The following is a 12,476-nucleotide window of genomic DNA, read 5'->3' as shown; positions in this document are numbered from 1 at the left end:
ATGTAATGACTGTAACAGTGAATACACTCAAACATCTTCATTTATGGTAAGTGTACACAACTGTACTTTCCAGCATACTAAATGTGTTCTTTCTTAATGCCACTTCTGGTCAGGTTGTACCTTTGGGCTTCACCTAATGCATTTGCTCACATTGGAATGAGTTTGTACATAGGACTTAATTTTATAATATCTTGCTTAATGCATCAACTTGGGCCCAGTATGATTGTTTGGATTTTGGGGGCTTTGCATTTCTCCCCTTCCCCATTTTTCATTTTGGAAGCTGAAATAATGCTATCATAGCTATTTTGAAAGAGGAGTGTTTGGCATTTTTTGCAGTATGGCTTCATTAGGTTGTAGCATGCCTGTAAGCAGTTGTTTTAATGGTCTCGAAAAGAAAAACAAAAAAACTTGCTTGTGTAGGTGGCTCACTGGAAATTTATTTGCTGCCCAATAGAAATACAACTTGGATTTTTTTCTCCTAGCTTTTTTATGGGTCTGGAATCGACATATATCTGTGCTACAAAGAGTGCATCTGCTATGTAGTTTGGGTTAAGAACCTATGACTTTACGTGTTAAAACTTTCTTCCTAAACATTAGGAAGCAGTCTGCTTCCTAATCCACAAGTCACAATCCACTTGTACACGCACTTAGTTTTGATTGCCTACATTATTCTGTGTTTTAATTTTGTAGTTGCTGCTCGCCATGGATTGCAGTCACTTGGAAAAGTTGCTATTACAAGGCGTATGCCCCCTCCTGCTAACCTTCCAAGTCTAAAAGCAGAGAACAAAGGTAATGATCCGAATGTGATAATTGTACCCAAGGATGGCAGTGGATGGGCTTCCAAACAAGATCAGATTGAAGAAGAGAAGTAAGTACTAAGTGTTTTCCTTGTGAACAGCTGTAATTTTGTAACTAATGTAATTGTGACTTGTACTTTATGCATTCATGGGTATTTAGTAGGCATGTTGCCTAGGTGACCCTTAAGGAACTTAGCCCAGCTTCCCAAATGTCCCAGAGCCTGTCTGATGAAGTGATTTGGTCTGAGGCAGACAGTAGGCAAATGGAGACTGAGAAAATCCCTGGATTACAAGGGTCATAAGTTTTCACACTGAGTGTATTTTTGCATGCAGACTTCATTCTTGCTTTCATCACTGGGGAGCCTTGACTGCAGTTGCTGTATTACAAGCTGGCAAGCAGTTCACTGTGTACTGCTAATTTTTTTCACTCCTTTTTATATGTATAGAGAACAGTTTTAAATGTCTCTCTACAGATAAACCAACAAGTCTAAATCTCTGCCAGACTGGCTTGCCGTCTGCTATTCCACCCTCACCGTTCATATGTCAGTGTTACTGGTGAGTTGAAGATGTTCTTTGTGTTTCACTGTTGCAGTCATCACATTTGGGTTATCTGCTTATAGTAGCCCTCAGTCGGCCTGATTAACAAAGTCTTGGGTCCTGCGTCGGTTACTGTCTCTTCTGAGACGTCAGGTCGTCAGGGGTATAAAACATGCAGCTGACGCCATTACATCAGTCTGTCTTGCAGTGCGGTGCCCGAAGCAGAAGCAGTTCGCAAGTGCCGGTCGGCCGACTCCTGAAATTTTCGTTTTTGAGTTTCAGAACCGAAGTCTTCAACTAAAAGCTAAGTACCCCATTGGGAAAACTTTTTTTTTTTGCTCTAAACCGATGTCAGTAAAAGTAAATTAATTGCATTACTTGTGGAAAGCAAATACCTCAAAGATTTTAATTCGTACTGTATGGCTTGCCTAGGCCCTGAAATGACGTACCTCGCTTTCTGTTTTGTGCCTTATTTAAACCGCGAACTATCAGTCGTCTGTATATTTTCGCTTCTAAATATTTTTGTGCTCTGTTCAGTTATCTTGATATGTCTTTGGTAAGCCATCAAACTATTGACATTCCAAAAACACACAAAGATAAAGACACATTTAGGCAGTCTAGGTCCAAAGATGCCAACGACTCTTATCCTAAGCCATTCGCCAGTTCGCTGGTACTCTGTGAGGCGCTTTCGCAGCCCCTGATACCCACTACTTCAGATTCATAGGCCTCTACTGAGACCATTCGGAGTCCGGTAAGCTGCGAGATGCTTCAACAGTGGAACCTGCAGATGGCTCTACCTTGGATGGATCCAGAGCTGCTGTGCAGGCACCGGCTTCTGAGGGTATATTCAGGCCTACTGACTTGCGTATTAAACAGGCGCCATCTTCTTCAAGGCCTAAAACTCGAACCATGCCTAAAAAACTGACGCCCAGACCGCACGTTCAGGCTCTATGCCTAAAAAACAAATAAGAATAGCTGAAGACCTTATTACTTTAATCAGGGGAAGCCAGCCTTCCCCGTGAGACTTAGAACTGAGTTTTCTTATGATACTTCTGACCAGGATTCTGAAATTTCTGTTTCCTCTGATTACCAGGATTTACCCTTACTACTTATGAGGATTCTGATGCTGAGGACTCTTCCTTCTGCCCCAGAGGATTTATCTTTTGGTGAAACCTTGCATATTCTCAGGGAGCATTTTCATTGGGAAAGTCAGGATTTCTCTGATTCTAAAAAGAGGCTTGGGGATTTCTTACTCCTGCCCCAGCACAGGCCTTTAGCTATTCCTCCTATACTAGACATTGTTGATGATGCCTTTTCAGACTCTAGCTTGGCCCCGGACTCTCTACCTCCTGCTCCCAGAAAACCTGATGGATATTACAGGGTCCCTGACTCTCACAAGTTACTTTTTAAAAATCCTGCTGCGGATCCTGAGACGATTTCCCAGGGACCCAAGGGCATTAAAGCTACTACTGCCAAAAATCCTACCCCCTCTGATAGAGACTCCAGAGCGCTGGATAGATGGGGTAAGAAGGTATACACTTCTGCAACTTTGGCCGTTAGGACGTTAAACTGCCAGTTTCATATGCTGAAGTATCAGTAGCATATTATTGGATTGCTTAAACAGAAATTGATGTTGATTCCTGATTGTGCTGAAAATAAGGATTTACAGGATTTACTGCATTCAGCTGAACACGTTGGAAAACATACTTTGCAATGTGGTTTTGATCCACTAGAGGCATCTTGCTGGGCTGCTGTGACTTGACTGGGTCTGTACTTAGAAGGCATGCTTGGCTTAAGGAGCAATCCTTGCCAGATTATGTTAAAGCGAAATTACTGGATGCTCCCTTAAACCAGGACCGCCTGTTTGGCAACAAGGCAGAAGTTCTTCTTAAAAAGATGGAGGAAGAAGCTAAATCTATGCAAACTGTTCAAGATTTTTTACAAGTACAACCTCCAAGGTTTAGTAGGCATTGGCCTTCCAAGAATTGGTCCTTTCCTGCCTCTTCCAGACCTTCAGTCCAAACCCAGGTCCAACAGAGCTCCCAGGGTATGCACAGGACTAAGCTGGATAGATGGGGGTAAGAAGGCACAGGCCTCCCACCTCCACTTCCAGATCTGAGAGTAATAAAGCTCACCGTATGGTAAACTGTCTCAATGACTGTTTAAAACTTCCAAGCACCTCTCAACTGACTGCCCCTTTGGGGGGGAAAGATTGCTCTTCAAGCAAAGAACTGGAAACCCATTACCCAGGACAAGTGGGTTTTAAATATAGTGCCCCAGGGATACAGATTTCACTTCCACACGTTACCAACACCAAGCGGGTGGCCAGATCTACCCCCAAATCAGTGGGCAGAGGTCCAGCATGCAGCCGATGTCATTACATCAGTCTTTCTTGCCGTATGGTGCCCGAAGCAGAAGCAGGTCGCAAATGCCGGTTGGCAGACTCCTGAAATTTTTGTTTCTGAGTTTCAGAACCGAAGTCTTCAAAAAAGCTAAGTACCCCGTTGGGGATCTTTTTTCTTGCTCTAAACTGATGTCAGTAAAATTTAACAACTGTATTTCTTGTGGAAAGCAAATACATCAAAGATTTTCATTCGTACTGCATTTCTTGCTTAGGCCTAGACCACGACGTCCCTCGCTGTCGGTTTTGTGCCTTATTCAATCCTTTAACTATTCATAGTCTGTTCATTTTTGCTTCAAACTACTTCAGTACTCTGTTTAATTATCCAGAAATGGCTTTGGTTAGCCATCCGACTACCGACATTCCGAAAAAATGTAAAGCTAAAGACAGACCGCATAGGTCCAAAGCTGCCAACGACGCTTCCGTTAAGCTAGTCGCCATTTCACTGGTACTGAGTGAGGCACTTTCGCAGCCCCTGATAACTGCTACTTCAGATTCGCAGGCCTCTACTGAGACCCATTTGGAGTCCGGTATGCTGCAAAAAGCTTTGACTATGGAACCTGCGGATGTCTCTACCTTGGATGGGTCCAGAGCCGCTGTGCAGGCACCGGCTTCTGAGGGTTTATTCAGGCCTATGGACATGCATATTAAACCGCCATCTTCTTCAAGGCCTAAAACTCGATCCACACCTAGAAAACTGACGTCCAAACCTCATGGTCAAGCCCATATGCCTAAAAAACAAATAAGAATGGCTGAAGACCTTATTACTCTAATTAGGGGAAGCCAGCCTTCTCCCTCTAAGAGACCTATAATGGATTTTCTTTCTGATTCTTCTGATCAAGATTCTGAAATTTCTGTTTCTTCTGATGACCAGGATTTGCTCTTATCTACCTATGAGGATTCTGATGCAGAGGACTCCATACTCTCTGCTTCCCCTCCAGAAGATTTTTCTTTTGGTGAAACTTTGCACACACTTTGGGAGCATTTCTGCTGGGAGAGCAGGATTACTCTGACACCAAAAAGAGGCTTCGAGAATTCTTACTCCTACCTCAACACAGGCCTTTAGCTAACCCTCCTTTACTGGACATTGTAGGTGATGCCGTCTTGGAATCTAGCCTGCCCCCAGACACACACTACCTCCAGCTCCCACGAAACCTGATTGATATTAGAGTACCTGACTCACAAGTTCCTCTTTAAGAATCCCACTGCGGACCCAGAGACCATTTCACAGGGACCCAAAGGCATCAAGGCCACTACTGCCAAAAACCCTATCCCCTCTGATAGAGATTCCAGGGCCCTGGACAGATGGGGTAAGAAGGTATACGCTTCTGCTACTTTAGCTATTAGGGCCTTAAGCTGTCAATTTCATATGTTAAAGTATCAGCAGCATCTTACTGGATTACTTAAACAGAAAATGATGTTGATACCGGACTGTGCTGAAAATGAAGAATTACAGGATGTTATGTAGTCCTATCTCGCCATTATTCTTCACCTGTGGGTTCGGAGCCGACAGTCGGCTCCGACTCTGCCTATATACTAGCTCAAGTCTTTGATTGGCTGGCTAAGATGATATCCCACAATACCTTGCTCCACATCCCCAGATCTCGTTTGCCGCTTGTAGAGCTCGGACGTGGTATCGACTTGGCTTGGCTAAGTACCTTTTGAAAACTATTTTTCTTGGGGAAATTTCTTGAGACATTATTTGATATTATTTAATTGTTTGATTAGATTTTGTGTGAGAGCGATTGTTGGCATTTCTGGTTCTCTTGTGTGTGCTTGTGCGTTTTTTGTGGTTTCCCTTCCCTCGGGCTAGGCCTGTTTGAGTTAGAGGACCTAGTCCTCCCTTTGTGATTGTTCGTTAGACTTTTGTGGTGTTCTCTTGTGTGGAGACCGTTTTAATTAGAGGTCTCTTTATCGTTGTCTAGTCAGTTGACTGTCTGTTATAGCAGGCGCTTGCTTCCCGCCTTTTTCTTCTCTGTTACGAGAAAGTTGGAGTTCTGTGCTTAGATGTCCTTCAAGGATGCATCTGCAGTCATAACATATGGGTTGTCCTGCCTCAGGCAGCCCTTCGGTCGGCCGGATTCCAAAGTCTGGGTCTGGCATTGGCTGATGTCGCACTTCACCCGACGTCATAGCTCCTGGGGTATAAAGGCATCAACCGACGCCATTTTCCTCAGTCTTTCTTGCCGCGCGGTGCCCGAAGCAGAAGCTGTTCGCAAGTGCCGGTCGGTCAGATCCAGAGATTTCAGCTACCGAAGACTTCTAAAAGCTAAGTACCCGCTGGGGACTCTTTCTTGCCTCAGCCGATGTCAGACAAAGTAAATAATTGTTTAACTTGTGGGAAACAAATACCTCATAAGGATTTCCACTCTTACTGCCTTCCTTGCTTAGGCCCAGACCACGACGTATCAGCTTGTTTAGCCTGTGCCTCCTTCAACCGACGGACACTTAGACGTACGTCGGTCGGAGTTTGCAGAAGAGTTTTTTGGTCCCGCTTTTGCATATAAAATGCTGTCGGAGACTCCGACTACACATTTAGCTAAAAAACGCAAGGAAAAGGACCGACACTCGCGGCCCGCGGTTTCGGCTGAAGCCACGGTTAGGCATACCGCGAGTGTCTTGGTTTCGGCTGAAACGGAGTCCTCGGTTCTTCCTTTGGCCGCAAGCATACCTCCGACAACCGAGGCCACAGAGGCCCCGGCTGAGTCGGCTACAGAAATTCCTACCGAAGAAGCAGGCCCACAAGAATAGTCCGACACCATTCCGTTGGACATCTCTACTCCTGCACGTGGGGCAGCTAGACCCCCTGCTTCTATGTTTATTAAGGCCTTCTCCAGGGCTAAAGCAGCTAAACTTTCCAAGGCCTTACCTACAAAAGCTCCCCCTCACAGACCTTCCTCAAGTTCTCAGATTCTCAGCCTTGCTGAGGACCTTATTTCTTTGATCAGGGGATCCAAACCTCACCCAGAAAGGGCCTCACAACCCCCTCCTGAAAAAAGGCCTAGGACTGTCCCCCCTGAACCTCTCTCCTCTGACTATTCCTCGGATGGATCAGATTTATCAGACCATCAGGAAGGACCATACTCACCTTATGAGGATTCAGATGCAGAAGACTCCATTCCTTCTGCCTCCCCCCCTGAAGAATTTTCATTTGGGAAAACTCTACATTCAATGAGGGAACATTTCCAATGACAGGGTCAGGATTTTTCTGATTCTAGGAAAAGGCTAAGGACTTTTTTATACTTACCACAGCATAGGCCTTTAGCCATACCACCTGTACTATCAGTTGTTGATGATGCATACAATGATGCCAGTTCAGCCCCTGATTCTCTTCCCCCGGCCCCTGCCAAACCTGACAGATATTACAGGGTCCCGGATTCTCACTTCCACTTGTATAAGGCCCACGCTGCAGACCCAGAAACCATTTCTCAGGGCCCTAAGGGTGTTGCAGCTGCCTCTACCAAAAAACCCCTACCCTCTGAAAGAGAATCAAGAGCATTAGAGAGATGGGGTAAAAAGGTTTATACATCTGCTACTCTTTCTGCCAGGGCTTTAAACTGTCAATTTCACATGATACAGTACCAGGATTTTTTGTTAGATCAGCTGAATAAAAAGCTTTCCTCTCCTGAACCTTTAGACCGCAAGTCCCTTCAGGAGTTGGTACACAATTCTCAGCAGGTCAGTAATCATTTTTTTAAATGTGGCTATGATGCACTGGAGGCTTCATTTAGATCAGCTATGACTGGAGCAGTGATTCGAAGGCATGCCTGGCTAAAAGAGCAATCCTTGCCAGACCATGTTAAGTCTAAACTCCTAGATGCCCCTATGGAGAAACAGTTTATTTGGCTCCCCTGCACAGGAGGTTCTAAAGAAAGTGGAAGAAAAAGCAAAATCTGTGCAAACAGTCAAGGATTTTCTGCAGGTCCAACCTCCGAGGTTCAGCAGAAATTGGCCTTCAAAGAATTGGTCCTTTCCAGACACCTCCAGAGCACAGAGAGGCAGAAATAGACGCCCAAGAGGCAGAGGTCAATCAAGGGGTGCCTACAGGGCCAGTGGCAACCTGACAACCAGAGGAGTGCCTCCACAGCTGCGACTGCAACCACTTCCACAGGACAGACACAATGACTTGGCTTTGATTCCGCCTACCAGGGAACAACTGGAAGCACCCCTGGGCGGAAAGTTAGCATTATTTTCAAAAAACTGGCATTGCATTACAGGAGACGAATGGACTTGCAAACAATAGACAAAGGCTACAGGTTTCACTTCCACACTATACCAAAAAAGAGAGGAATGCCAAACCTTCCACCAAGCCAGAAGTCAGAGGCTCTAAAACAAATAATCAACTTACTAAGGATGAGAGCAATAGAAAAGGTACCATCTATGGAACAAGGCCAAGGATTTTACTCCAGACTATTCCTGGTACCAAGAAAAGAAACTCAATTGAGGCCTATTCTCGACTTGTCCGCACTGAACACATATCTCATTGTACCAAAATTCAAGATGCTGACCCTACAGCAACTTCTTCCCATGTTGGGCAAGGAGTCTTGGCTGGTAACTCTAGATCTCAAGGAGGCATACCTGCACATCCCTATACGACCAGATTGCAGAAGACACCTCAGATTTCTTGCAGGATCAGAGCATTATCAATTCTCAGCATTGCCCTTTGGCTTATCTACTGCGCCCAGAGTATTCACGAAATGCCTGGCATCAGTAATTGCACATTGCAGGCTTCAGGGAATTCAAATCTACCCATACCTGGACGACTGCCTAATACAAGCGGACAACAAGACAAAAATAATAAAGGATTTGGCCTATGTCATACAACTGCTGCAAGCCTTGGGATACACAGTCAACATACAGAAGTCAAGACTAGTGCCATCCCAAAGGATAACATTTTTGGGTGCAGAACTGGACACTAACTCGGATGGCTTTTCTCACAGAAGAAAAACAAAAGCAACTTCCAGTCTACTTCACGGCATTGACAAGACAAACTCAGCTTACTGCAAGGAAAGTCCTGCAGGCCCTGGATTACATGGCATCCTGCATAATCTTGATCCCACATGCCAGGCTGCATATGAGAAAATTACAATGGTACCTAAGAAATGTATGGTCTCAACACAGATACAGTCTAGAAAACATGATACCAATCATTCCATGCCTGAAAAAAGAATTTCTGTGGTGGGCTCAGGCCTGCCAGACCAAGAGAGGGTTGCCTTTCCACAAACCACAACCAAGGCAGACCATCACCACGGACGCCTCAGACCTAGGCTGGGGTGCACACATGGAAGACAAGTGTATCCAAGACCTATGGTCCCAAGACCAGCTGAATCTACACATAAATCTAAAGGAGATGCTGGCAGTGAAGCATGCAATCGAGGCATTCAAACCATTCCTCCAGCAAGGACACCTGCTGATAAGGACGGACAATACCACAGTCATGTGGTACATCAACAAACAGGGAGGCACGCATTCCTACCCTCTATGCCGGATGGCAATGGATATGTGGAACCTAGGCCTGAACCTCAACATTCAACTACAGGCCAGATTCGTACCAGGAAAAGAGAATTCACTAGCAGACAAATTAAGCAGAACTACCACGGATGCTCACGAATGGAAATGCTTTCAGATATCTTCAAAACCATAACAAAGAAATGGGGAATGCCGGAGATAGACCTGTTCGCCTCCCCACTCAACCACCAACTGAAGAAATTCTGCTCAAGAGAATACCACCCACAAGCCTGGAGGGTGGACTCCCTTTCTTTCAGTTGGAAGGCCCTGACAGTTTATGCCTTTCCACCTCTCCCATTGATGTACAAAGTTCTACTGAAGATCAGGGAGGAACAGCCAAAGGTAATTCTGATAGCTCCAGACTGGCCAAGGCAGCATTGGTACCCACTACTGAGAAGCATGTCTCGGACGAACCCATGGCCTCTACCTCTATGGCCTTTACTTCTAACACAGAACAACTGCAAGACCCTGCATCCAAACTTGAAAACGCTGCAGCTAACTGCATGGAAAATTGCATAAAACAAAACCAACCTGTTTTATCTCAGAGGGTCAAGGACATTATCCTGGAGGCTCGCAGACCCTCCACAAGGAAAACATACTCAGCCAAATGGAAGAGATTCCTCATTTGGAGTGCATCAAAGGGAACAGATGTCACGCTTGCAAACCTAGCACACATCCTAGAATACTTAGCAGAACTGTTCCACAATGGCCTGTCCTGTTCTTCCATTAAGATTCATGCTTCAGCAATTTCAGCAGAGTACAACATGGATCCACCTATCTTCTCTCAGCCTCTCCTCAGACAATTTCTAAGAGGGATCAAAAATGTAAAACCTCCAAGGAAACCACCTCTGCCTGCATGGGATCTCAATTTTGTGCTGGAATAATTAACACTTCCCCCTTTTGAACCAGCAGCATCAGCAGACTTACAGTTCTTATCTTGGAAAACTGCCTTCTTTCTAGCAATCACTTCAGCAAGAAGGGTATCAGAGTTACAGGCATTAATGGCATTACAGCCTTTCCTTATCTTTCACCAGGATAGAGTGTCTCTGAGAACAATCCTACTTTCATGCCAAAGGTGGTATCCAGGGTATCCTTGAACCAAGCTATTCATTTACCTACGTTCTTCCCTAACCCACAGAACAGGGGGGAAAAGCTACTACACACCTTGAATGTACATAGACAACTGCGCTACTATCTGGACAGAACTAAGACCAGCAGAAAAACTGACCAGCTTCTGGTAGCATATGCAACAGGAGTGCAAGGAAAAGTAATTTCCAAACAGAGTGTTTCAAAATGGATAGGAAATTGCATTCGATTCTGTTACTCTTTTCATGGAAAGACGACAACTGAAAATATCAGGCCTCACTCCACAAGGGCTACAGCCACCACTACAGCTTTCCTACGAGGAGTGGCTACTAAAGACATTTTAGAAGCTGCTACTTGGAGCTCCATGAATACATTTGCCAAGCATTACAATCTTCCTTTATACTCCAGATCCCGAGCAGGTTTTGCAACTGCTGTGTTGCAAGGGATCTTGACCACACCATCTTTATCTTAGTGCCTCCTCCCCCAGTTTGGCTATGGTATTCTACCCATATGTTATGACTGCAGATGCATCCTTGAAGGACATAGTACAGTTTTGTACCTACCATAAATGTAGATGTCCGATAGGTATGCATCTGCAGTCAGGATTACCCACCCTCCTTCCCCTCTGTGGTATTCCTAGGGTACTTACCCCTCTCTTACCTAGCTGGGGGAATCTATTATGGTGTATTTGTTTGTATGTATATATGTATATATAATTTTTGCTTTCTACTGTTTGGAAATTCTACTTTTATCCAAATTTTGCCTTCCTAGAGGGCACCTGGCATCTGGGGCAAGAAACACTGAGGAAAATGGCGTCGACTGATGCCTTTATACCCCAGGAGCTATGACGTCGGGTGAAGTGCGACATCAGCCGATGCCAGACCCAGACTTTGGAATCCGGCCGACCGAAGGGCTGCCTGAGGCAGGACAACCCATATGTTATGACTGCAGATGCATACCTATCGGACATCTACATTTATGGTAGGTACAAAACTGTACTTTCTGTCATGTCTAAAGAGCAAAAGGAACATAAGCCTTCTGGCTTTAAAAAGTGTTCGAAATGTGCATATAAAATGTCTATTACAGACGGACATTCAGTCTGTGTTTATTGTCTTGGAGCCATCCACCTTCAGGAGTCTTGCAGTTTTTGTCACTCCTTTAGTCCTCGGGTGCTCCAAGAAAGGAAAAACAAGTTGATACTAAAGGGTCTATTAAAACCATCCTTCGAGGAAAAGTTAGCTTTGACTCCCAGCTCCGAGTCGAAGTCTAAGGCTTCTAAGTCCAAAAAGAGATCGCTGGCTCCATCTTTGGTCTCTGAGCCGCCCTGTAAGATTTTGGTTGTGGAATCTGCTTCCTCGGCTCCACCGATCTTGGAGCCGCAGGAAGTCACTGTTTTGACAATCTTCGACTGCTCCGATAATTTTGGAACCAATTTGGAGCCGGTCTCCAAGTTTAAGACAAGTCTCTCCAGATAAGAGGTCTGCTTCTCCATTGGTTTCCTCCCATAGTCAGGTATCACGATTTTTCTCCAAAATGTAGTACTCATCCTCTCACAAACCAGCCACTAGGAAGATCTATTCCAGTAAGTGGAAAAGGTTCTCGATATGGGCACAGTCTAAAGGTATTGACCCCTACACGGCTCTCATCAACACTGTGCTAGAATTCCTATCTCAACTATTCTACCAAGGGTCAGCCCCAGCCACCATAAAAGTTCAACTAGCGGCTATCTCTAATTATCATGTGGCTCATGAACCCAGCTTAATGGCGCACAGACTGTGTAAAGCCTTCATGAAAGGCACACTACTCCTTCGTCCCCCTGTAGCTCAACCGGTTATGCCTTGGGACCTTAATTTTGTTCTGCAGGCTCTCACTCTTGCACCCTTTGAGACTGCTGCTTCCTGCGATTTGAAATTTCTGACATGGAAACCAGCCTTTCTAATAGCCATTACTTCTGCCAGGAGGGTTTCAGAGCTTCAGGCCTTGTCAGCTAAGCCCCCTTGCCTGGTTTTTCATAAAGACAGGGTCTCCCTCAGGCCGAACCCAACTTTTCTTCCCAAAGTAGTGTCTCTGTCTAATATTAATCAATCCATCGAACTACCAGTATTCTTTCCCAATTTCTCTGACAAGGCAGAGTATCAGTTTCGTAC

General features: G+C 45.1%; 1 protein-coding gene across 1 annotated transcript in view; it reads left to right on the top strand.

The window, feature by feature from the left end:
* PRRC2C (proline rich coiled-coil 2C) overlaps positions 1 to 12,476 on the top strand; it is a 2,776,386-nt gene that overhangs the window by 158,884 nt on the left and 2,605,026 nt on the right. Inside the window, exon 3 of the mRNA XM_044086759.1 lies at positions 691 to 868. Coding sequence (XP_043942694.1) covers positions 691 to 868 — 178 coding nt within the window. The remainder of the gene's footprint in view (positions 1 to 690; positions 869 to 12,476) is intronic.

This window comes from Protopterus annectens, chromosome 10.part0 (assembly GCF_019279795.1).
Source record: "Protopterus annectens isolate FY-2018-M chromosome 10.part0, PAN1.0, whole genome shotgun sequence".
NCBI lineage: Eukaryota > Metazoa > Chordata > Ceratodontiformes > Protopteridae > Protopterus > Protopterus annectens.
Note: the sequence above shows the minus strand (reverse complement) of the source record. Positions and strands in the feature narration are given on the sequence as shown.